Here is a 26,452-nt window from a genome sequence, read left to right on the forward strand (position 1 = left end):
CTAGTTGAGCTGCTCAGCAATCTTATTCACTTTTGAGGTGACACTTCCCTTGCTGCCTATCTGTGTCAGGGCACTGCTGAGCTCAGTGTCCTTCTCTGCTAGGAGAGAGACAAACACATCTTATTTTAATTGCTTGTCTCCTCTGCAGTAGGGAAGAAGGTATCAGGTGGAATGGGGTGGGGTGGGGGTAGGGCATTCATTGTTCAGGACCATTCAAAACTCTGAAGCCTCCCACTGGGGTTGCTGGGTAGACAGGCAGCAGTGTTCTTCAGCTTTAGCACCCAGAGGGAGTGAGGGATCCAGCTTCCATGTGGCAACAAAGAAACACCGCTAAGCAAGGGCTCCTGAGTGGTGGAAGAACGCGGTGGAAAGCCTTAGGTAGGTGATGATAGGAGGTGGGGGAGGGCTGCAGTAGCAATGGCTATTATAGGCTGAGGGGGTGCTATGTTCTTGGAGAGGCGCTGCTTATGGAAAAGCTTCTGTAAGGCAAAGGACACTGTCAACAGAATGACACGACAGTCTACAGACTGGGAAAAGATCTTCACCAGTCTTACATCGGACAAAGGGCTAGTATTCCAAATATATAATGAGCTCAAGAAATCAAGCACCAATAAACAAAATAACCCAATTAAAGAATGGGTCACAGAGCTAAACAGAAAATTCTCACTAGAGGACTCTCAAATGGCCGAGAAGCACTTAAAGAAATGCTCAACTTCCTTAGTCATCAGGGAAATGCAAATCAAAATGACTCTGAGATTTCATCTTAAAGCCCGTCAGAGTGGCTGAGCTCAAAAATCTCAAGTGACAGCACATGCTGGTGCAGGTGTGGAGAAGAGAGATCATGGGAGTGTAAACTTGGACAACCACTTTGGAAATCAATCTGGCACTTTCTTGGAAAACTGTGAATAGACCCAGCTATACCTCTTCTGGGTATACGCCCAAAAGATGCTCCACCATACAAGGACACTTGTTCAACTATGTTCATAGTAGCTTTATTCATTAGAGCCAGAAACTGGAACCTAGATGTCCCACAACTGAAGAATGGATAAAGAAACTGTGGCATATTTACACAATGGAATGTTCTCAGATACTAAAAACAAAGAAATCATGGAATTTGTAGGCAAATGGATGGAACTGAAAAGATCATCCTGGGTGAGGTAACCCAGACCCAGAAAGACACACATGGTATATAATTTGGATTTCAGCCATGTAGGATAAGCATACTATGAGGCACAGGCCCAAAGAGGATAAGTAACATAGAGGATCCAAGGGAGGATGAACAAATCTCACTCAGAAAGGGGATTTAGAATAGACAAAGGCAGTGGCTGAAGAGAAGGAACAAGGTAGGAGAAGGGGCACAGAGAGTTAAGAGGGTGGAGATCAGACCTGGGGAGAGTGAGGGTGAGAGGACAGAAGGCCTGTAGAGAAAAGAGAAACTGAGACAAGCTGGAGACCTAAGTCAAGGTAGGATCCTGGGAGGATACGAGGGGGACTCAAGCAGAGACTCCTAGTAGCAGAGACCATAGAGACTGAAGAGGACACTAACTAGGCTAAGAGGACACCCTCTGCTAGGACATTCTCCCAGCAGAGCGAGGGGAACACCAACTCACCCACAAAAAACTTCGACCCAAAATTTACTCTGTCTACAAGTTGTGCAGAGATGAAGACAAAGCAGATAGAGCAGAAATTGAGGGAATGCCCGACCAATGCCTGGCCAAACCAAAGACTCACCCTATCGGAGAGTGCCAACCCCTGACACTATCAATGATATTCTGCTAAGCCTGCAGACAGGAGCCTGACAGAGTTGTCTTCTGAGAGGTCCTACCCGACAGTGCCTCAAAACAGATGCTGAGACTCACTGCCAAACATTGGGGGATGCGTAGGGAGTCTTGTGGGAAAGTGGGAGGAAAGAGAAAAGGACCTGGAGGTGACAGGAATGCTACAAGAAACTCAACAGAACCAACTAATCAGGGCCCACAGGGGCTTGCTGAGCCTGCAGCATTAACCAAGGGCCTTGCAGGAACTGGTCCTAGGCCCCCTACAAAGATGTAGCAGATGGGTAGCTTAGGCCCCATGTGGGTCCTCTAGTAAGGGAAGTGGGGACTGCATCAGACATGGACTCACTAGTTAGCTTTTAGATCACTTTCTCCGGGAGGGACTGTCTTGCAGGACACAGGGGAAAAAGACACATTCAGTTTTTCAACTTGATGAGCTGGGATGGACAGGGAAGGAGCTCCCTTTTCTGAAGAAAAGGGGGAGAAGGGGAAGGCAGGGAGGGTGAGACTGGGAGGGGAGAAAGGTTGGGACTACAACAAGAATGGAAAGTGAATAAAAAAAAAGAATGAAAAAAAAAAAAAGAAGAATATATGAAGACATCAAGCCTGCAATGAACATTATTTATTGTCCTTTCCTGGTCATTAACATTCTAGTTAATTTCTAGTGCATTAACATTCTAGTACATTTCTCTGTACATGTGAGTCCGCAGATTGGAGAAGTCCGGGTCCCATCCCACGAATTTCTCAACGATAGAAAAGAAGCACAGCCGCTTCAGTTATCTCCCGGCTACAGCTGGCCACAGTGTGAGTTCCATAGCCACTCCCATCAAATGAAGAGAAGTCACCACACTGCCAAGGGTCCCTTTCTGGGAAGAACCCTCCTCCACCGATGCAGTGCTGGAAAGCAAGGGGAGGAAGTTATCAGTGAGAGGTCAGCTGAGTATATAGTTTGGCTATGAGGTTCCTCCCAAAGGGTGTATGTACTGAAGACCTGGTCCCCTGTGTCAGTAATAATCACAGCAGGGGAAGGGATTGACTATGAGAACCCCGAGTTCATTAATTCATTAATCATTGGTGTGTTCACAATTTCAAATCGACTCTTGGGAGGTGGTGGGGCTGTGGAAGTTGGGGTCTGCATAGAAGAAATAGATCACTAAAGGAGTGACTGGCATGTTTTTGAAGGCTATCTTGCTCTGGTCTGTCTTGGATTCCTTGCCACCATGAAGCGAACCATATTGCTCTGATATGTCTTTTCTGCCAGTTTCTGCCCCACTATGGATTTAGATCAATGGAACCAAATGACCAAGTGGGTTAAAATCTTGGAAACCATCAATCTAAAGAAGCCCTTTGTCTTATTCAGGATTACTCTTGCTGTGATGAAACACCATGACCAAATCAACTGTGGATAAAAGCAAATAAATGTTTAGAAGTATCCCGCATCACATGACCGTATATCCCTCCCTGATCCCAAACATAGTCAGCATGGAGACACTTTGGATTACTACTTGATATTCACTCACTCAAGTGAAAGCCGTGAAAGTATTGAAACTGTCCTCTCTTCCCTTTCTCTGTATTCAACAATTAATAAGTTTAAGATCATTGGAGCTCATTGGCACCCACCTACCCCCAAATTCATCACACTACTTCAGGCTTTCATTTAGATTGTGGAAGCCAGTTCAATAATTGTTTCTTTATGCTTGTGTCTTTCTTCCAATAGCATCTGTCACTTATAGGCTACCAGTGTCATCTTTAGAAAAAAAATCTTAACTTAATTTTATTTCCCCTTTAAAATATAAAGGTGGTGCTCATTACTTATTCAGTCCAATAACCACTAGTGTGATGTAAAACTATTCTCCTTGGCTAATTCATGTTAACATTTTCAAAATGAGCTCTTTGTGTACCCCACATCCATCTTATGTAGCAAAATTAAAAACAGCTTACTAATCTCTTAATACCACATACTCTCCCCATTTCATCATTTCTCATCACAGGTCCAAGGTCCTTCTTGAGAGCAAAGCTGCCTCATCCTGATCAGGTGAAGGACAAGCTAATGACTGAGGAATGAATGAACACTGAGGTCTTCAGGAGGACTGGACCCCAAAAGAAAATGCTAATTTTTTTTGAGACAGGGTCTTAATATACAGCTCTGGTTGACTTGGAACTAACTAGGTAGACCAGAAATGCTTCAAACTCATAGAGATCTGCCTGTCTCCACTGCCTGAGTGCTGGAATTAAAGATGTGCACTGTCATGTTTAGCTAGAACATGCAAACAATAAAAGGGCTCAATCCTCAACCTGCCTTTGGACACAAACTATTAAAAAAACCTGTATGAGTCTAATGATCCCAGGCTCCAGGGGACATCAGGTTGCTACAGTTGAGTCTACTGTACCTAATTTGCAGTAAGTTGATATGCCAACATCCAACGAGAGAAATTCCTTGTGTTGGGAAGGGAGGAAAATGGCCTGGCTGAGGTCTACCAGATGTCCAGTGCTCTCCTAGTAACCCCTCAACACAATGAGTAGCTGTACGAGTCCCGGAAAGGCCTGAAAAGGATGTGTTTGACTCTGAAAGCTAAACCCTTGGATGGAGAGTGATGATACCAGGTATCTCTTAAACAGTTTCAGCCCAGAGACCTCCACAGGACTTCCTAAACACAATCATCCTAAGTGTATGTAACAGGTGTCTTATACTAAAACCTAAGCATTCAGCAACAGTGCATTAGAAGTTTGTAACAGTGACTATGGTCTTCAGCAGGACAGGATATCTGTATCTTGAAGAAGCTCTGATCCCTAAGACCAAGCAAGGTACAAGGAAAGGTCACAGTCTCACACAGGTACACATACTAACATGACAGTATCCCATGCTCGTGTACACAGATGCACACTGGCAAGCTCAGTCTTATTCATGAACCTCTTTGGTCATTCTACAGACTCACATGCTCAGTGTCACATCCGGTGACCTTCACCCCAGGACACAGGGCATTGCACGCTCCCTCATTATTAAATACTCTGAACTGGACATATCCTGCAGTGAATTGCTCTGGAAACAAGAGAAAGAAAAGAACATTCAAGGAAAATGCTAGAAATAGCTGTGAGCCCAGAGTCTGGTGATGTCAGGCTCAGGAAATACAGTCTCAAATATCAGACACACTGGGAGAGCCTTACCTATTCCCATCCCCAGACCCTAAGGGCTATTCCTTGCAAAAAGGTCTCCACCTACCAGAGCTTGAATGGAGAAATGTATAATTCAGGAAGGTCTCTCCTGAATGTCTCTACGGGCTTGTCACAGCAGTCATCAAGTGCATTCATCCTGGTCCTGTTCACATTTATTTTGCTAACTTTTTTAAAGAAAGCCTTACACTCCAAGTGTAAACAAGAGCAGCTTTGGATTACACAGCATAAACTCAGCATTTCTATGAGCCATATTTGGATTTATATTAAGCAACACAACAGTCATTCCACACAATAGAAATAAAATTCCATTGTTTTTTGTGTTCTTTTGACTTGCCCTCATGGACCTGGCCTGGTCCTAAGGAACCTGTGACTGGCACTGAGGTTGCTTAGAGCAGATTCTGGAACCAAGTTTCCCTGGTGCACATGCCAACTCTCCTGATGATGTCCTTACTTCCCTGTAAGGCAAGTTCCTGAGCCTTCAGTGCTCCTGTCTCCTAGTCTGTTAAATGGGATAGTAATAGTTCAGAGCTCGAGGGTGCTCATGCAAATGAAGTGTAACAAACCACAAATGTTCACAGAAGAGAAGCAGGCTGCAGTGGTGGGTAAATGACTGTTACTTATCATAACTGGATCTACCACATGCCCTGCAGAGGGTTCAGAGAGCATTACAGACTCACGTCGGCCATAGGGGGAGTAATAATTTGCTGTCTTTTTAGCATCGCCGAAGTCATAGACCACAGGTATTGCTGGGCCATTGTCAGTCCAGCACTTTCCTCCATATTTCACCGGGTATTTCTACACAGAACAAAGAAATCACTGGGTAAGGACAAAAGCATTGGCACTCCCAGGAACACTGCCATACACGGAGGGACACAGCATTTGCCCAGACATTGAGACTGTTTCCAAACCAGTCAGATAAGAATCCTTTCTTTTGTTTGTGTCTCTCCAACACCCTCTCCCTCTGTCTACTCTTCTCTTCCCTTCCCTCCCCTCTCTACTTCTCTTCTCTTCTCTCCTCTCCACATACCCACTACCCCTTGCCTCCCTTGGGGCTCCCAATTCCCAAGGGAACCATCATTATAGTTTAGAGTCAGGGAAACATGGAATACAAGCCTGTGGAATGATGGTTACTGCCCGACCCCTAACACCGGCCTCTCTCCATACCCTGGAGTGGCAGCCTTAGCCAGTAGACTTCAGTACCTTGTAGAGGCTGAAGAGATTATGGCCCATATTCCTCAGGAAGCCAGTGGAGGTGCGGTACCTCAGCAGAGAGCGTTCCCTCCAGTTTTTCAGGGGGCTATTGTTGGGCACATGCCAGATCCCCAGGTTCTCAGCCTGGATGTCGAAGTAGCCAGGGTTCTGGAAAGCAACCAACACTGAGCCTGATCACAGTGGGAGATTTCACTAAGCAAGAGATCCATATGTCCAGTTCTCAGCAGAGCTGATATCTCTGGGCTCCAGGTGGACAGATGGCCAGCCATGCTCAGATATCCCCATTTCTAAGGATGATGGTCCCACTGAAACCAACTACTTACCTATAAACCTAGATGGGAGGTTGGGATTCAAGATAAAGTTTTGACTTCTTCAGCCCTATGTCAAAAGACAAGCTACCATCCCTCTCCCTGGCATGCTTGAGCTACACTCACATCCTCATGTCTTCCCAAGTGGTTACAGAGTGTACCAACCTTGAAGTCATCGCTTGTGGCCCCCTCTGCAGTCCCAAAGGTGTTGTAGTTGGCCCAGTTGCCATCGCCCATTGGGTACTCTCGTCTGTTGCCTTGCTGACTGGACCAGCGATCACCCACCGTGCACTTCCCATACATGTTGTTCTCATGCACACTAGCCACCAGGGTCCAGCCCCCCCCTGCCGTGGTCATGTCACAGAAGGTCTGGTAGATGACACCATTCTTTGTGCGGAGGAAATAGAGGCCATCTGCAGAGAGAACCAATCTACAGTCGTCCTGTGTGCAGGCTCATTGTCTGTCTCAGCTCCAGAAGCAGAATGGCTTTAGGAGCTACAGATGTGACTAATACCTCATACCCTGAATGTCCTACCACATGTGTCCCTGGTGATGCTGGGATCTGCCTGAGTTCAGAAGGCCATGCTTTTGTCACTGAGTTACCCAAACTGACAGTGGTGTTTCTCTTAGAGTTAAACAGTACTATCAAAGGACTTAGCAACTCCACTCAGTTTTTACTCAAGGACCTGGGAGCAGGAACTCAGATATGAACATTCATGTTCTTTACAGCTCTGGTCACAAGACCTGAAAGGCAGAAACAACCCAAGTACTTCTCCATAGAAAATGAATAAGCAATGTACTGTGTTGTATATTATACAGAAAAAAAATACTGTATGCATTCCTATATATCCAACAGATCAAATAGAATGAAGCATGCTGGAGAAATGGCTCAATGGTTAAGAGAAAGTACTGTTCTAGCAGAGGACTTGAGTTAGGTTCCCAGCATTCACACTTGGCAGTCAGTATACAAGTGCCTGTTACTATGCCCTTTTCAGGACCGCGTAGTCACCTGCACACCCATGTACACATTCCCACGCACAGAAATGTACATATAATAATAATAATAATAATAATAATAATAATAATAAAAATCTTTCAGAAAATTTAACTATTCTATAACACATATGAGTCTTAAAGAACACTAATGAAATAAGGCAGATTACTCATAGGAGGTACCATGAATCCACAGGTTCATAGACGTAGGAAACAGAACAGTAGTTTCCGGGGACTACAAAAATTTATTGCTAGGTGCTTACAGAATTTCTATTTAAGTTAATGAAAACTTTCTGGAGAATGGACAGTGGTGATCCACATGATTGTGAAAGTCACTCTTGCCTCTGAAAACCCTTAAAATTGATTATGTGGGAATTTTTTTTTAATCCACTGTGTGCATTTTATTACATTTTCTATATAAAAAAATAAAAGCTGTTCCAGAGGACAAAATCCTAACTTACTAACTGGGTTCTTTGTTTGCATTTTTGAGACAGTGTCACCCCAGGCTGGCCTGGAGCTTTCAACCTTCTGCCTTAGGCTCCCAAGTGCTATGATTACAGTGTACTCTTTCAATGCTTCCTTGCTCACCTCGTGCCTTTGAGTTCTCCTGCTTGATTTCCTTGCAGCTTCTGAACAGAGAGGAAGGGGAAGGATGGGCCCATGTGTTGGTATCTGTGTTCTCTTTAGATAGAGAAGATGCAGAGTTTCAGTCTATGCAACACCAAACCTCCCCTCGTCATTCATCCTAAACTCATTCTGTGACTCCTCATAGCCTCACTCTGCAAATCAACAATATTTGTAACTAGGGAAAAAGACCAGAGATTTGAAGTCATGGGGAGCATTGTGTCCAATGTCCGGAATAAAGTGAAATCCAGCTTTTTAGGGAGAAGAGATGCAGATAGCCTAATGAGCCTGAAGCATGGGCCCTGAGGTGGACAGTGCAGAGACTTGACTAACAGACCATAGAATGAAGAGCCTTGCATATTAGCCTCAGCTCTGCAAAGTCCTCTGAGAACCCAGAAGGGTGGGAACAAACAAGAGCTTCGGAGTCAGAGGTAGTGAGGTATAAGTGCTCCATGTTGCCAAGTCAAATAATTTTGGACTGCACTTACTGTGTTCCCTAGTGCCTACAGTCAAGCTGAAGCAGACTATCATGTGAAGATCCAATAAGATGGCCTAAAGGGACTTACTTTTTTCTTAAAAATATTGAAAAAAAAAAGCAGTGAAAAGGAATTACACATTTTAAACCGTTGAGTTCTTGTTGAGCAGGACAGAAGAAAGATTCTCTGGGCATAAACCAGACCATGCACTTGGCACTGGGACCCTAAAGCCAAGGTCCCAAGATTGAGAAGTGAGTGGGATGGGACACAGTTCTTGTACAAGTTCTCTAGAGCCACACACAGGCACAGAATCTGGACCAGGACTTGGCTCAGCAATCTCACTGCCACAGATCAATTTCTTCAAGAGGCACTGAGGACGCAGCCTGCATCTCAAAGGTATTGTCTTTGTGGAAATGGACTAGGATATAAATATGTATGTGTTTGTTCAGAAATATATATACATATATGTATAATACACATGCATATTTCATATATTATATGTGTAATTGTATATAGAATATACAGTTACAGAAAAGAGGCCTTTATTTGGTAGAGAGTAGTGGTAGGGGATAATTGGGAAGGATTGGAAAAAGGTAAAGGAATAGGAAAATAATACAATTACACCCAATTAAAAATATTTTTAAAAGAAAGCATGATTTCTGGCCCACAGAGACACAGATCCTGAAAGCAACTCAGTGCAGTGCTGACCAGTTTTAAAGCTAGAGGTGCCCCGAGGAAGCTGGGTTCCTGTAGCATGACTCACCTGCACTGCACCCAGTGGTGGCAACGATGATAAACAGCAGGAAGCCGAGTTGGGTCATGGTCGTCTAGAGAAAAGCAAGAAGAAGGTCACTCTCTATCCTGACCATCCTTTCCCCTTATCTCTGTCCCAGCTCCTATGTCGTCCTGCTGAAAGGCTGCTTCCTTTCCTTTAAATTCCTCACATCTCTGGGACCTATAGCAGACCTGAGCTGGAGTCCATTTTCCTTAGTCCATCAATGGCAGCTACCTTCCCTTCATACCTGACCAGAAACTCAGAGTTGCCAGCAGAGTCAAGATGAGCCACGCTCTGTCTGCAGAGCCTCTAGTGTGCTCACAGAGAGACTCCTTTTTATCAGAAAAGCCTAGTGGGGAATAGCCCAGACTTCGGCCAGGCTCCCCCTTTCCTGGCAGAATGCCACTGGAGGGCCAACTTTTATTTATTGCAGGATAGTTTTTTGTAATGTGATGACTCATGGGTTTCAAAGGCTCTAAAAGGCAAATATTAAGTATCATATCCTAGCACTATCACCAGGATTGAAAATTATTGATCTGTTTGTTTTCCAAAAAGAAAACAGATGAGGACATTTGCAACATTTGGCATCCATTTAGAACTGGATCCATTGTATCTGTCTTGCAAGATAATATTTTAAACCCCAATGTTTATAATTATTCTCATTTCATAGGAATAAGGAAGCTTTTTTGGGGGAGGAGAGTACATGTCATGAGCCCAGGCTGGCCTCAAACTCACTGTTTAGGTGAAGATGCCCTTGCACTCCCGATTCTCTTCATTCTACCTCCTAAATGCTGAGCTTAGAGGCACATACCATCAAAACTGACGTTAAGAAAGGAAACTTTAGCAACAAAATGACGAAAGAATCATTTAAGAATAAATATAAACCATTAGCTTGCATACATTTAGTCCTATACAACCCTCACTATTTTGTCCTTGATTTTCTCATAGTGAAAGTTTTAATAGACTGCATTTGGGATTAAATCACCAAGACTCCCTCTGATGATGCTCCTTTGAACTTCCTGTCATTTGTCTTTTTCTAGTTCTTAGGTACCACTTTGGGCTGTAAGGGAACCAACTGTCTCTTCTTCAGCAATGCAAAGTCCTCAGTATGGAGCTTTAGTATAATACTGATAACATTGCAATCCTTTGGGAGTCCCCTTTTGGTTAAGCTGATATTTTATATCTTTTTATGTTCAAAGGACTGACTTCACCGTATAACTCAGATAGGCTGACAGAATAAAGTAAAACAGAGACACGTAGCTCAGCTAGTAGAATGTTTGCCTTGTGCACATGAGCTATAGATTCAAACCCTAGCATCTTGGTGGTGCATGTCTGAAATTTCTGCACTTGGGAAGTTGAGGAAGGAGGATCAGAAGTTCAAGGCTATTCTCTGCTGCATAGCTAGGCTGGAGGACAGCCCGTGGTACATAAGATCCTGTAGTGGGGAGAAACTGTTCACACGGAATGAAAACCAACACACCTTTTACTAAGTTCCAGGCCATCTTTGTCTACACAGTGAGCTGAAGGCCACCCTGGGGTGCATGAAACCCTGCCTGTTTTACTTTATTTCATTGATTCCTAGATGAATTTCTTAAATTTATATTTTGAAATCTTTGATGTCATTATACATCTCATTCTTACTGGTGTATAAAGCATGAGCCTACAACTTATTTGACCTAGGAGTCATCTAGGCTATTTGAAGGATGCTGCCTTTCCTAACCACCAGCATCCAATGAGTAGCCCCTACCTCCCAATGTATCTGTTCTTCATGTGGCTTCATCCAAACCACACAGTTCTTGACACTTGTGTTCATAAGGTATGGATGTATTCAGTGGTGACTAATGGACATGCCATCTCAAAGTAGCTTGAAAAAGTAAATCTGTTGGGGCAGGAGAGATGGCTCAGCAGTTAAGAGAGCATGTCACTCTTCCAGAGGGCTTGAGTTCAATTCCCAGCACCCATCTCAGGCGGCTCTAATACCAGTGGCTTCCATAGATACCCACACTCAAGTGTGCATGGCTATACACACACACACACACACACACACACACCCATACCACACACCACACAATTAAAAATAAGACAAAGTAAAGATATCACTTCATGAAATAAAAACTCTAGAAAGAGAGAAAGCTCCAGGCTTACCTGACATAGCAGCATGTCTGTTTTCACGGTCATAGACACTTTCTGTCTCCATCTTGCTTCAACTATGACTGAGCTCAAAGTGCCATTGCTGTTCCATGTATTACCACAAAACAAGAGAGAAAGCATCCCTAGGACCCTCCTCGTGACTTTCCTCATTGGCCAGAAATGGGTCCCCTAGCGCCAACAGTGCTTCTTTAGGGAGCTGTCAGATTAAGTGGCCTAAACACCGTCAACTTGTTGCCCACGTTTCTGTAGAACTGGAATCTGTCAGCAGGACTCACATTCCAAGGCCTCTCTGCTAACCTTGTAGACAGCCACTTTCTCACTTAATTTTCTCAGTTTCTTACCTGGGTGCAGTTATACTTGATGTCTCCCTTTGTGCTCAAGTTTCCTTATCTTTACAATAGACCAGCTCTATTGAATTAAGAACTGTCCTAATTACCGAGTTTTCACTTCATCGGTCTATTAAAAACCCTGTCTCCAAACATAAGTACTCTCCCAGGCACTGGACAAAGACTCGCACATGAAATTCACCACAATTCACCCCAGGACATAGCTGTCCTGGGAGGGAGTGAAACACCTGCCTTATGATAATGACTGGACATGGACCAGATGCTTGTGACGTCTACAGCAAGACTTTGGCCTCCATTTTGAGCGTTCTAACTCCCTTTTTTTTCTAGTATTGGCTGACTCCAATCTTTCCCCACACTGCTTCCAACAGGAATCCTTATAAAACACAAGCCGTAGCTAAGAATTGTGGCCCATATCTGTAATCCTGGCATTTGGGATGTGGAGACGCAAGAATAAGGTGCTCAAGGTCATCTTTGTCTACACAGGGAGTTATAAGACAGCCAGCAAGAGACCCTGTCTGGAAAGAAAAATAACTCTCTCACACACACACACACACACACACCACACCATTGCCATCACTGCCATGATGATTCTTGTGATCCCTTAAAGTAATGTTGTTATCCTGTTTCAGCTGGTGTTCACAGCCAGTATCACAGGGGTCATGTCAGTTACCTGTCTCTATGACTTAGCAATTCAGAGCAGGAATTAGTTCTTTTGTCTATGAGGCTGCAACCTGAGCAGCACTTAGGGAGCACAGCCAGCTTCTGTTGTGCCTGCTACCTGTCGGGTCATTCCCATGCTTTCCCTCACTTTTACTGTCAGGATGGGGTTTTGGGGCCGAATCATGACACGTTTGAAAGCAAAGCAAGTGGATCAGTGGTGGTCAGCGTGTGTTGTAGAAATGGCTGGCGGGTGCCTCTCTCCAGCCTTCCTCTTGTTGTCTTTGGAACACACGTGTAATTTAGATCAGCCTCCCTGACCACTGAACTACCTTGTGCAGCAGCAGAATAGAATCGGAGGCGTTGACAGTGTAACTGCAGAACCAGCGAGTGTGTTATACCCACTGTTGGCGATGAGGAGCTGGGCAGTGCTGGTGAGGGCAAGGCCAGGACCCAGGAGATGCCCAGTTGACGTTTCCTCCTGTGCGCCAGACTGTGCTGGACAGAGTTTGAGCCTCTGTTGTGTGGAGAGACAAGCTGGCATTTGGGAGGGGTGAGAGCGTGATGATAGGATGGAAAAACTAGAGCCTTGGATCTGCTTCCCAACTTTGAAAAAAGGTGTGTTGGGGGCTACTATGTTAGCTTTAAGGTAGGCCTCATCATACCTGGCCTGGTCAGCTTATTAAAAAGAAATTAACTTCTCCCCTGGCAGTGAGTAAAGAGACGCCTTGTTGGTGCTGTTGTTCTTATGTCAGTCACGTGCAGAGCAGTTGGCAGTCCTTTGATCATCCTAGCTTGATGCCTGGCCTGGTGGCCAAAGCTGTTTTATGCCGAGTGTAAGGAGACAGTGGTCTGAGTCCAGCCATCTCAGGGAAGCTTCTTCACTTTGCTGGAATGTCAGAGTCCAGCCATCTCAAGGACAGCTGCTCCATCTCGATGGCGGAGGCAAACTGAGCTCATGCTCCCAGGTCCAGGGACCAATGCTTATCCCGGTATTCCAGATGTTTCTTGTTTGTCTGTTAATTAGTGAAAGCATAAAGCAAGAGATTGCCCTTGTCTAAGCTAAGGTACACAAGTCGTAAATGTAGATAACCGATTTGCAGCTCGCTTACTCCCTTGTTCCCTTATCACTTTGGGTCACAGGCCAGATGTCCAGGATGGAGCCTGAACACCAAGGCTCTGAATTTTGAGATCAGGTGGCCTTGATCAAGCACAATTTCCAGTTTTTTTCTCCTGTCCTGTAACAAGTTGCCATAAGTCAAAGGAAAACCCTTGGGTCAAAATATGACTGAACAATGTAACAGCGCACCCAAGTCCCCTTTGCTTTGTCATTTCATTCTTTAAATATGCTGTATAATTTCCCTTCAGGAATGTAGTTTGGATCCTGAACTGGCTGCCTCCTGGAAAGCTTAGAGGAAAAAGCTTTCACTTTAAGCTTCTTTCTCTGAAATGAGTTTTCTTGGCTCCCTCCTCAAATGCAAATAAAAATAAAATAAAATCAAGTCAAGTCAAATCAAATCCAGGCATCACAGCATGGGAGGAGAAAGACAGACAGAGATCTGTGTTTCATTACATCAGGAGGTGAGGGCTGGGGAAAATGCCCACAGATCTGCCTTGTGCCCCACAGCACAGGTAGGACACAGACACACAGAGCTCCACCCATCACCACAAAGCACAGAGAGGGAGGGAGAAGGACCTGTGGACCACCATGCCACCCACAGACCTGCCATGGGGTGCATAGCACAGAAGGCCATAGACACCTGCTTGCTGCCAAGCCAGCCAGGGCAGACTGAGGTTGTCACCCAGGGGCCCTCCAGCTGAGTGGCTAGCCTGCAGTGGGAGCCAGCATCATAGGGTGGACAGATGGGAGAGAGAGAGAAGTGAAGCAGCTTGAGCATTATGGAGAGAGATGGAGGTGGAGAAGGAGTGTGTGAAGAAGCAGCCTGAGCTGCTGCTGAGGGCCAAGTCTAGGTCCGTGGCTAAGCTACGGTGGTGGGAGTCGATGTTAATGTCTGTGGCTCATGATACCACTAGAGAACACAGGGATGTCCCTGGTCAGGGCAGGTGCCAGAGACCATGTGGATGTCTAGAAGCTGTGCAGAACTGGCTCCACTCCTCTCTGGTTGCAGCATTCTGGAGAGCTGACCCTACCTTTCACTGGCGTCAACGCTTGGTAGAGAGGGTCCTGCCCCTCCCCCACACAGCACAATGGAGTTGGTTCTGGTGGCAGGGGTGTAGGTGAGCCAGCCCTGACTCCAGAGTCAGGAAAGCTGCCCCCAGAGTCATGATCACCAGAGTGGGCCCTGGACCTCACCTGTGTGGACAGCAGAACATAGCTGACCCTGGTGGTGGGAGAGTGGGTCCTGCATCTCATCTGGGCAGTAGAGCTGGCCTTGGTGGTGCTGTGGGGGAGCTGGCCCCTAGGAAGAGAGTGCAGGAGAGCTGGTTCATACACTTGTTTGCTGTGAGGTGGCATGGGTGCAGGGGTGATACCTTTCCTTCCTCCCTTGCTTCCTCCCTCCCCCCTCATCACCTGCAGTAGTTGGGAATGTTGGTACTGAGGACTGAATGGCTAGCTCTGCCATTTCACTGGCTGAGTGGGCCCTCAGCCACCTGGACAATGCAGTAGGGCGGCACCTGATGATGTGGGAGTGGCTGAGCCAGCCTGAGGGCATGAGAGCAGAAGAGCTGACCCTACCTCCTGCCAACGGAAGCATTGGGTGGCCGAGCCTAAGCAGTGTTGAAGAACTCACCCTGGTGGTGCAGAGAAGGGAGAGCCAGCTCAGGTACCACCCAGGACCAGATTGAGGGCTCTGTTTGGCCAATCCCAAAATCTATATAATCTGCGAGAGGTTGGAATGCATGAAAGGGCCAGTCTTGCTGATCCAAAGCTGCAGGATGCCTATGACACAGGTGACAAAAGGATAACGGAAAGGAGTTCCAGTGAGGATCCAATACTGATGTTGTCACAGAAGCTAGAGACCTCAACCCTGACCAATGGCCCCATTTCAATGAACAATGATATAGGGATATACTGTGGACACGCTGTGACATACTACAGCTTCCACGGTGACAGATTGTGTCAGTCCTCTCATCCTACACAATGATCACTCCTGTCGAAGACCAGCTTTGACACCACAGGGGTAAACTGAGATCAAGTACAGATAGGCAGCTGGCTGATAACTCACACCTATCACACAAATGAGCACGCACATGTGCACACACACAAACACACTCATACACATGTACTAGATGGATGAAGCAACAAAAGCTCCAACACACCACACACACACACACACACACACACCCTAGATGGATCAAGACAAGCTCCAACAAGCTTCAGCCATTCGATGGAGCAAACTTCAAAGTTTTGTTGTTTTTTTTTTTTCCCCAAAACTGGTGACTGAAACATCAACCTGCTCCAGCCTACAATAGATCAAGTATTATTGTTGTGAGTGGCAGTGATACTATCCAGTGAGGGCTGGCAGCCCCCTTACAGCTTTGATACAACTTGTACATTATGAGGGATGTGGTGACCACAAGGACAACAAGCAGAGCATGAAGTCCTCAGGACACAGGCCTCGGGGGTCTGCCTCCCAAGGCATACCCAACATGGCTGTGGGCCACTTTCCAGGCCTTCTAAAGCTGTTTTGCTGTTTCTCCTGCATGGCCCCTGACATGGTCCTACTGCAGCTTCGCCCCCAGCCCCAACTATGGCTTCCCCAGCCCCCAGCCCTGTCACCACTCAAGAGCTCTTGCTCAGAGTTACTTCTCTGGCACTACACAGGACACCTGATTCCTGAAGCCTCTGGCTGCAGAGGCTGGGTAATCCCATTCTCTCCATCCCACAACCCTAGCTGTAGACAGCATAGAATTCTGAGTGCCTGTGGGCAACGCCCTTTCTCATCCTCTTCCTCACACGGAGGAGACAAGCAGTGTCTCCCAAGAGAATATGGCGCTTGTTTGTCCTTCTAAGAGAGAACGATAGTGAGCTCAGTGGAGCCCTGAGGGGTGGGGGCATTGTTTGGGAAGAGAAGTTATACCACAAGTGAATAAAAATTTCAGAGCAGTTTAACTTATCCTCAAATGACAATGGTGTTGTGAGGTAACTCCCTCAGAGAACCCATGGACTGTTAAAGCCAATAGAAAGCCTCAATCGCTGCCTGGCAGGCTACCCAGGGAATTGTGTAGCCACAAGCCTTACTGTTCTTGGGTTTTTATGAATAAAAACCATATTCTGGCTGACACACTTCAATTATCAAAAAACGGTTAGCAAGCAGAGCTACTGTGGTGAACGTTTTGGTTTAAAAACCCAGTTATGTCATGTTTTTGTTTTAATCCAAAGTGTGGAATATGGGGCTGCTTTTAGCTTGTCCATAGGTGATCACTACCTACCTGTGTGGCTCAGAGAAGGGCATGGTCTTTGCCAGATGCAGTTAGTTTGATTCCAAGGACTCTGAGAGGGTATAAATACCAGAGCACAGAGAGGAAGAGAAGGAGGTTTTGGGGAGAGGCTTGGAGAAGGAAGAAGGCTGCTGCTGGTTTGTCCTGCTGATGCATTCGTTGCATTTGCTGGTTAGCTGGATTGCTGGATAGCCTGACTATGAAGATTGGAATTGTCCCAAGGATTTAAGTTTAGAGAGGTCTATGTCCCTTACTCCTTCTAGCCTTCTTTCTCTCCTACCTAGGGTCAGTGGGTTAGAAGGGAGGTAGAGGCTTAGGGAACCCCAAATAAAGTAGAGTTTAAAAACTAGCACCTAAAATCTACAGAAGCCAAAAAGCAAGGCTAGTACATTTAGGGGCTTTCTCAGAACTATGAACTATAGAGATTTAGCCTTTTGTTTTCATTTTGGCAGGTGTAGGTGTCTCTCTGATGGGCTCTTAGGTCAGGATGATGCCTCAGAGATCTAACATGGTGTCAGTTGTGCCAAGGTCTGAGAGCCTGTTGTAGTGGTCCCCAGACCACATATTCAGTGAATAATCAGTACACACATCCTCTGGTGATCCATCACTTGCTCCATCTCTCCTGTCCCAGTGTCATTCCTTTATTCGCCGGGCATCACTGCCAGTTGCACTTTCCCCTAATGGGAAAGATGTTGCTTCCTGCCTTATGCACAGGGTTATCTTAGTGCAATAGTATGGCCATTGCTTTGTTTACATGGCTACTTCAAGAGGTTCCCGGGAAACTTTTATGAGACTGTACGTGTTAAGCCAATATTTTCTTTGTAAATTTACATAGCTCCATAAGCTCTAACAAAATAAAATAGAACTACACCTGGTTCTAAGAACAGTGTTCAAATAAAATGTATAGACTTGATGTAACACTAGACCTAGCACCTTATTGTCTCTAACTATGGTTCATGTTCATCTGTGGCATGTCGATGTTTGTATAGTACATACTGCATAGTACAGTTCATCAACATGTCTTAGATTCCAGGAAGAATGCAGCGAGTTGCTACAAAGGAAAAAAGAACTTCCTGAAAGCCTGAAGACAACTCAAACCCAGGATTTGATACTACTTAGATACAACCGATTTCCATGTCAGCTTTGCATTCAATAAAAATGTTCCTCATCTTTCATTCATTCGGATAACCGATCTGCAGCTATCTAACCATTCTATCACCTGGGGAAAATAACTTACTTCTCCCCCAGTTTCACCTCTCTGAACCTCACTATTTACAAAAACAAAACAAAACAAAACAAAACAAAAAAACCAAACATCTACAGCAAACACTACCTAAAGGAGTGCTGCGAGGAGAGAGAGAAAAAGAGCCAAAAGGGAATGTGTGCAAATACCTAGAAAGGATTTGCATTAGGAAGATGACCTTGGACCAGCATGTTGGCTAAGCCAGTTAAGCTGCTCGCTGCTGGACCCGAGGATCCAAGTTTGATTCCTGGGCCCCAAATGGTGGGAGGAGAGGACCAACTCTTACAAATTGTCCTCGACTCTACACACGCATACATACATACAAACAAGTGTGTGTGTGTATGTGTGAGTGTGTGTGTGTGTACTACCAATGATAATAAAGGAAGAAGACCTGAAGAGCATAGTTCTACACTGTATCACTGACATCAGGGCAGATCACTACAGCTTGGAGAGAAAACTCAGCCAGCGAGTGTGTACAGTAAACCCATTGCACACAGAGCCTTCGGCCTTATGATACCGAGGGAGAGCAGCTGTATAGAGAAGTTAGGGGATGTTTCCTGTAAGAAAGAATGCTAATGTGTTTGCAGCTACAGAGACAGACCTCAAGCATTTCCACTGCAAATGAAGTGGTTAAAACAGAAGTTTTCAGCCCGTTGTAGGATACTATGTTATAATCTATCTATCTATCTATCTATCTATCTATCTATCTATCTATCTATCTATCTATCGAGTCTCACTGTGTAGCTTCAGTTGGTCTGGAAGTCATTATGTAGACCAGGTCTTGAACTCAGAGATCTCTCTCTGCCTCCTGAGTACTGGAATTAAAGGCATTCTCCACCATTGCTTGGCTTCTCTCTCTTTTTTTAAAAGATGCATTTATTTTTATTTTATGTGTGTGAGTGTTTGCCTATATGCATGTGTGTCACATACACACAGTGCCTGTGGAGGTAAAAAGAGAGTATTGGAACCCATAGAACTCAAATTATAGATGGTTGTGACCTGCCATGTGATTGCTGGGAATAGAATCTCTGTCCTTTGAGGAATCTCCTCAGCCCCAGCATATGGTTATTTTTAATAACCAAACTTTCATCACCACAGTGTTTTCTTATAATTTTAAAAATATCCATTTCTCACAAGTTGAAACATTACAAGTAAATTTTATGCTTCATTCAAGGTTCATTCTGGGAGGCCATGAAGTATTATTAAAGCATGAAGAGCTGTGTAAGGATTCCAAGAATCCATGAAAAAAGCTAAACTGCTAGCCATGGTGGTATGCTTCTGAAATCTCTGTCTTAGGGGTGCTAGGGGTGAGTGGGTGGCAACTGGAGGACCCCTGGGGCTTGCTGGTCAGCCAGTCTGTCAAAATTGCTCCAGGTTCCGGGTTCAATTCCAAGCACTCTCATGGCAGGTTACCACTGTCTATTACTTCAGTTTCCAGATATCTGACACTCTTACACAGACATACATGTAGGCAAAAGGCCAATGCATACAAAATAAAAAGAAATAATTAAAAAAGAGTTGTACACATATAAACAAGACAAAACAAAAACAAAGCAAGAAGAACATATTCCCTTAATGTGAAACCCTGTTTTTCTTTTTATTTTAGTTTATTTACTTTACATCCCAAGCATGCCCCTCCTTCCTCTCCTTCCAGTCTCCCTTCCCCCTTCTTCCACTTTCCCCTCTTCCTTTCCTCCCAGAAAAGGGGACACCCCCCATATCAACCCTCCCCAGAACATCAAGTCACATCAGGACTGAGCATATCCTCCTCCCCCGAGGCTAGGCAAGGCAGCCCTGCCAGGGGAAGTGATCCAAAAGCAGGCAACAGAGTCCATGTTAGCAACAGTGCCCCCCCCCACTTGCTGCAACCCATATGAAGACCAAGCTGCCCATAGGCCACATATGTGCAGAGGGCCTAGGTTCAGACCATGCATGCTCCTTAGTTGATGTCTCAGTCTCTGTAAGCTCCCATGGGTTTTAGTTTCTGGCTTAGTTTCTCTGCTAGTCTTCTTGTGAGGTCCCTGTCCTCTCCAGGTCCTTCCATCTTTCCCCCAACACTTCTACAGGACCTCCAGAGCTCTGCCCTATGCTTGGCTGCAAGTCTCAGCACCTATCTCCATCTGTTGCTGAGTGGAGCCTCCCAGTGGACAGTCATGTTAGGCTCCTGTCTGCAAGCGTAGCAGAGCGTCATTAACAGTGTCAGGTGCTGTCTCTCTTAGGTTGGGCCAGTTATTGGCTGGACATTTCCTCACTCTTTGTTCCCGCTTTATCCCTGCTGCATTCTTCTCTTCTGAGCCCTGAGTCTAGTAAAACCTTGTCCCTTTCCTGGCAACCGTATGCCAGGACACCTTTCTTTCTTTGAAGAAATCTCTCTTGTACTGCTTAATTGTGGAGGGAGGCAGAAACTCAGATATGGAGAAACTAATCAGTGTTTACTTCTTTGTGAGTTCTTTCTGTCTTTTACTTTTCCCTACTCCTTGACTTCTTCTCTTTCAATCCCCTAGCACTGGGTAGAAGAGGGAAAAGGATAGAGGGAAAAGGCGGCATTGTTATCATTAGGCTACTTCCTGCTGATTAGATGTATGGAGTTCCTTGGGGTAAGATTGATCTTCTCTGTCAAGATCTACTTTCTTTGTGAATGACCACTTGCACCGAATGGCAACCAACCTCCACCAACTGCCACACAAAACTGCAACCAACATCGCCCAAATGCCAACCTCCTTTTGGGGCTCTAGCATTTACATACACTCTGAAAAGTCCCCAGACTTCCAAACCTCACACATTTGAAGAAACTATCTGCAGCTGGCAAAATCATGCCCCTGCCAGAGCATGAGGCAAATTACAGTCGGCTGCTGTGAAGCAGCCCCATATCTCCACACCTGGGATTAAAATGAAAGTTATTCCCATAACATCTCTGTGTTTTTAAAAGAAACCAAAATTCCAAAACTCTCTCTACACTAAACTGATGATCCTTCGTTGTACCCTTCTGGCAATCCATACTACTGGTAGATAGTCTGGATTTGGCAACTTGACCGCTGCAGCCCAGAATTCTGACATTTGATGTAGAAAAGGAAAATGCTATGTTTTGAATATGGACTGTCCACTATAGGCTTGTGTATTGAAATCTTGGTTCCCAGCTGGTGCCCACATAAGCTAGAAGCATGCATCCTCTGGAGCTAGAGTTACAGACAGCAGTGAATCACCTGACAAGAGTGCTGGAAACCAAACCTGAGTCCTCTGAAGGAGCAGCAGTACATGCTCTTAAATGTAGTGGAATTTTCTATCTAGTAGAATCATTGTACCTAGGGTAAACATTAGAATGAAATAGTTGCTTTTCACTGTATCTGGGGTAAAAATTAGAACAAAATAGTTGTTTTCTAGAAGTACTTGGATCTTGAAGAAATAATTGTAGAAAACAGTGATTGTTTTCTGTTACTTGTAGAATCATTTTTCTAAAAGAGCTCTACAGCCTTTGCATGACTTTGGTCACAAGATAGTCCTGGCACACCTGGAATGTCTTGTATTATTGGGCACTGCAAACAGTGTACAATAAGGACCAAAGCTGCTTTAAGTGATGTTTCCTCCATGAAACGTATAGATTAGATTAGGAGCTTTGGTATGAGGAACTTGTTTTACCCCCAAAAAACAACTTTTGTGTAACAATCAATAAACATGCTTCTGAATGATTGTTTGAGGCTCAGTTCATCGAGACTGTTCTTGCCTGATGCCTCAGAGCCTGGATTAGAATCTCGAGGGACCCTCTTTGCTCAACCTGTGTGACTCAGAACACCAACGTCACGGGCTTGGAGAAAAGAGGGGTCCAGACACCCCAGGACTGGAGGTAAAAAGCACAGTTCTTGGGTAGTGAGGACTCTAGCATTTGGCAGGAACATGGGGGAAATTCTAATTTCCCATCTCAGGAGTGGCAAAATGCACAGCTGCTAGAATTAAGGGAAGAAAAAGGAACTGTAAATTTGCATATTTACAGAAACAAATAGGAAGGCTCCAAAGACAAAGAATATCAGAAAGAGAAAGGATATTCCCGATAGGATAATAAACAGAAAATTCATTATGACGAGGAGGTTCTGTAATCGTTGCCCTACACTATGTGGCTATTTCAAGATGATGGGTTATTTAACTTTTTTTTTTTTTTTTTTGTTACAGATTTATTCTATGACCAAGAAGACTAAAGAAACTTTCCTTATTTCCTCCAGCTGTAATTTCAAGGGAAGAGCACCTTGTTATCTGTTGAACCCAGGCAGGAGTCAGGGCTTATTAGCAGTGTTGCTTGTAAGGTTGGCGGGGGCGCAGAGGATCACTGACGCAGAGGGGCTCCAAGCCCGGGGCTCTGCATGCTGCAACCATCCTTTGGTGCACCCCTCGCCTCCGGCCTCCCATGCCCACCACCAGAGCTCCCGTTGACGTCAGCAGGAAGTGGTCACCACCGTGGTAGAAGTTCTCTGGCTTCCCCTCCTGGGGGCAGGGTTCACCTTGCAGCCTTTTGCTCCCTCCCCATCCACGTGCTGTTCCGCCGGGCACGAGTGGGGTGCCCTCTCCTTGGGGATTGGAGGATGTGGCCCATAGCAGAGTGCCTACTCTGCCCTCTCTAACCACTTGCACACCACATGGGCTCCCTTTTCCTGTGGCCCATGCAAGCTAGGGGCCTGGGAATAAAGCAGGCAGCACATGCTGCTAGTCCCCCACCCCCACCCCACAGGCATGCTGGGAACATTTGCTTTGAGTTTGGCAGGCTGCTGGTGCGGCACACTTGACCTGCCAGTTGAGGCAGGGCTGGGTGCAGGGGACTCGCCTAAGCTCCATTGCCACTGCAGGTCACAAATTCCCAACTGAAACAGGGAGAGAGGGTAGAGGTGCTTGAGACAACTGCGCACGCACTCTCTGGGGTCCTGTCAGGGATGTGTGTCACATCTGAGTTGGGGTGAGGGAACAAGGGGGTAGATAATGTTTGAACCATGATTACTAACGATTAATAATAAAAAGAGTCCACAATAAGTCAATGACAAGTATGACAGACAGACAGACCCAAGAGGGCGTTCCTAGGAAAACAAAACAGCACACCAAAAGTGGCGTCTCCTGGTCTTGCTCTCTGTGTGCATGAAAGGCAAAAAGACCTGACGATGCCAAGCCAGACGAGTTATTCAATTCTTCCAGAACCTGATGAGCACTTCAAGCCCTCTCTGGTGATCGGGAATCTCTTCCTTCACCCCTGTCTGTTGGACTATCTGCGTGTCAGCCAAGTCCTTTTCCGTCTCTTGACTGCTCTCCAATGGTTACAAAGAACACAAGGACACTAGATCAGACACAAAGACATCGGACCAGACACAGGGCACCCCCAAAACTTACCTATTGGTTGGGGAGAAAAAAGGTCCCCTCGAATGCTTTGCTACCTAGGGTAGGGGTCCCCAGTGATCCCCATACAGACCACCAAATGTTAGGTCTGAGAATCACTGAAGGAAGACCCCAGACTCAAATAGTATGTAAAAGCAAAGAACATTTATTCTGCAGAGAAAACTAGCAGGCTGGGGTCATTCACTCATATAAAATGGCAACAGCCCTGAGGGGAATTTGCAGGCTCCTTTAAAGCCAGAAAGGGGAATTTCTGCTATGGCAACCTGACTTCTATTGGGATTGGCTGGGGCCCATGGAGGCTACATGACTCCGATTAGGGCTGGCTGGTGCCTTGGAATTAAGTTTTTTTCAGTACAAAGATGAATTATTCTTTCTAAATTAATTAATGCAAGGAATTATTACTGCAGTGGTTTTCTTTAACCAGCTAGTTCTCCAATGACTGACACAAAGATACTGTGCTTATTAAGCTGCAAGCACTATGCTGGGCAGATTCGGAGCTGTTCTAATCTTAGTATCTTTAAAACCCAGATGGAGGCTGATTGCTTGACAGGCTGATGACTGTTGGGAAGTTTCTGCTTCATCAGTCTGTCCTTACAGCCACACGCTCGTCATCCATTCTTGCCTCATGGTGACTTCTTTCTTTCCAGCTTCCTCTCCTCCTGCCTCTTCCCCTGCTCTCTCCTCTCTTCCCCTTCCTCTCTCCACCCTAAGCCCGCAAACCTAAAACACGGCCTCCCTCTCTTCCACCCAGTCATAGGCTTCAGCATCTTTATTTAGCCAGGGATAATGGGGGAACATTCCTTATCATCACACAATTACAGGAGATGGTTCAAACCTTCATAACAATGCCAATTGCAGGGCTGTAACCAGATCTCAAGGTACTGAAGTCAGCATTTGAAAACAGAGTTGGACCTTCCTCCAACATCACCACATGTATCCTTTCTTCAGTTGAAGGGCATCTACGTTGTTTCCAGATCCTGCATGTTGTGAATAAAGCAGCTATGAAAATAACTGAGCACGTATCCTCGTGGTGTGGTAGAACATATTTTGGGTATATGTCCAAGAACATGGGAAGAAATGCTAACCATTAATGATGATAAACATACTTGTCCTTTGAATTAAATCAAGGTCACTCCTTGCAGTGTGTGTGTGTGTGTGTTATGTGTTACTGAAAGGAACTGGACAATAGCACACTAATAACTGTAGTATCACTTGTGAAGGCTGTTCTCTTTATACATGTATTAATGCTAGTATGTTTTTTTTTTTTTTTTTAAAATCACTCCCAAAAGTTTATACATTCTTAGGGAAAGGGCAGCAGTATGGAGGCTGGTATAACGGGGGAATCTTTTTTCTTAATTTTTTTTTTTTTTTTTTTTTTTTTTTTTTTTTTACTATTTGCTATTTAATTTATCTGTTTTGTGTGCATGTGGGTGGATGCATGTTCTGCAGTGCATGTGTGGAGATCAGAGGACAAGTTCTGGAAGTTTCTCTTCTTCCTCAATGTGGGTCACAGGGAAGCAACCTTTTTTCCCACTAAGCCATCCCTCTAGCCCCCCACCTCTTTTCTTAAGGGCACTTATTGCTCTCTCCTTTCTCTTGTCTCTCTTCCTCCTTCCTTCCATCTTGTCCTTCTCTCTTTTCCTCCCTCCCCGTTTTGTTGAGATACAGTCTCTATATGTCACTTGGGCTATCTTTAACTTTTCAGTCCTTTCGTTTGAGCTTCCCAAATAGTGGGTTATAGGCATGTCCCATCACCCCGAGCTAAGGACGTCTTTTTAATATTACATCACTGAAGGCAGCTGCCACAGTGTTGATTGTTGGGATCCTTAAACAGGCATCTCCACAGCCAGCCCCAAGGGACCTGACAAATGGGACATCAGGCATCTGTGAGGCCACCTACGTACCACCCGTGGCCCACTGTGCATACTCTGGGTCACCTTATAAGAGAATTTACACCACCTCCTCTCTCTCTTTCTCTCCCCTACCCTGCCCAGAGACTGATCTCTGCGACCCCCTCCCCCTTCCCTTAATAAACCTCCCACATAGAACCAGTTGTGTGGTGTGATTTGTGAACCCGCTGTGTAACTTTGTTGCGCAATCCTAATATTGGTGCATTGGCAAGGAATAGGTGCTGTCAGTGGCCACGCCTCATGGTAGTTGCTTTTGGCACCAGCACCCCACTAGAGCTGCTAGAAACCTATTTCATTTCAAATCTGCCCTTGACCCACTTTCTGGAAACCAGATCACTACCTCCTACATGCAACACCGGCTGGATTGTTGAGTTCCCCTTATTGGTCAGCATGAACATCTCTCTTGGTAGGGGAAGACTGAGCATCAGGCAACTTCCTGGTACCTTCTGAGATGGAGGAATCCCTAACCACGGCCTTCACTGACCACAGTTGACCCCTTTTGCTGACATCCATTTGGGGCTTCCTTTTTCCCTTGGGTGAGATTTTTTTTTCCTTCTACTGCAGTTTTGCCCCCCTCGATCATTCATCTATGAAAAATCCTAGTGCTAGGTAAACCGTGTCTCCTAAGGCAGCTGTGCCCTTGGTCTCTGGCCAACTCGGATGAGCTGTTGGATCAGCTAGTACCATACTACTCTACTGAGTCAAATCTTGCCTTTGGGAGGCCTCTGGCGGGTCACTGACTCCTACCCTCCCAATGGGAACTGCCCATTTGTCCGATCCTCCATCCCCATTGGGATGTCTTTTGGAACCACCTGCACATACTCTGGGTCACCTTAGAAGAGAACTTGCACCCCCCTCTCTTGCCCTACCCAGAGACAGTCTCTGTAGCTCCATCCCCCTTCCATTAATAAACCTCCTACCTAGAACCAGTCGCATGGCGTGATTTGTGAACCCACCGTGTAACTTCTCCACACAATCCTAACATTGATATTGTTTTCTCTCCCTCTCTCTCCCTCTCTCTCATCTTTGTAGA

General features: G+C 45.5%; 1 protein-coding gene across 1 annotated transcript; it reads right to left on the reverse strand.

Moving 5' to 3' along the window:
- Nucleotides 1–2,382: 2,382 nt before the first annotated feature.
- On the reverse strand, nucleotides 2,383–9,723 carry Itln1 (intelectin 1). Its single transcript, XM_021647061.2, has 8 exons — nucleotides 9,585–9,723; nucleotides 9,326–9,389; nucleotides 8,051–8,143; nucleotides 6,635–6,882; nucleotides 6,150–6,308; nucleotides 5,627–5,744; nucleotides 4,712–4,815; nucleotides 2,383–2,672 (listed from the first exon to the last, which is right to left on the reverse strand). The coding sequence occupies exons 2-8, from the start codon at nucleotides 9,381–9,383 to the stop codon at nucleotides 2,520–2,522; spliced, it is 933 nt and encodes a 310-aa protein (XP_021502736.2). The 5' UTR covers nucleotides 9,384–9,389; nucleotides 9,585–9,723; the 3' UTR covers nucleotides 2,383–2,519.
- Between the last annotated feature and the right edge of the window lie 16,729 nt (nucleotides 9,724–26,452).

This window comes from Meriones unguiculatus, chromosome 11 (genome assembly GCF_030254825.1).
Source record: "Meriones unguiculatus strain TT.TT164.6M chromosome 11, Bangor_MerUng_6.1, whole genome shotgun sequence".
NCBI lineage: Eukaryota > Metazoa > Chordata > Mammalia > Rodentia > Muridae > Meriones > Meriones unguiculatus.

Excerpts from the sequence above, each read along its gene's own strand:
- Itln1 (XM_021647061.2), bottom strand. The coding sequence starts at position 9,383 with ATGACCCAACTCGGCTTCCTGCTGTTTATCATCGTTGCCACCACTGGG. Across the intron at positions 8,144-9,325 it reads CACCACTGGGTGCAGTGCAG|AGAACACAGATACCAACACA; the intron begins GTGAGTCATGCT and ends CTCTATCTAAAG. Across the intron at positions 4,816-5,626 it reads TTACTCCCCCTATGGCCGAC|AGCAATTCACTGCAGGATAT; the intron begins GTGAGTCTGTAA and ends TCTTGTTTCCAG.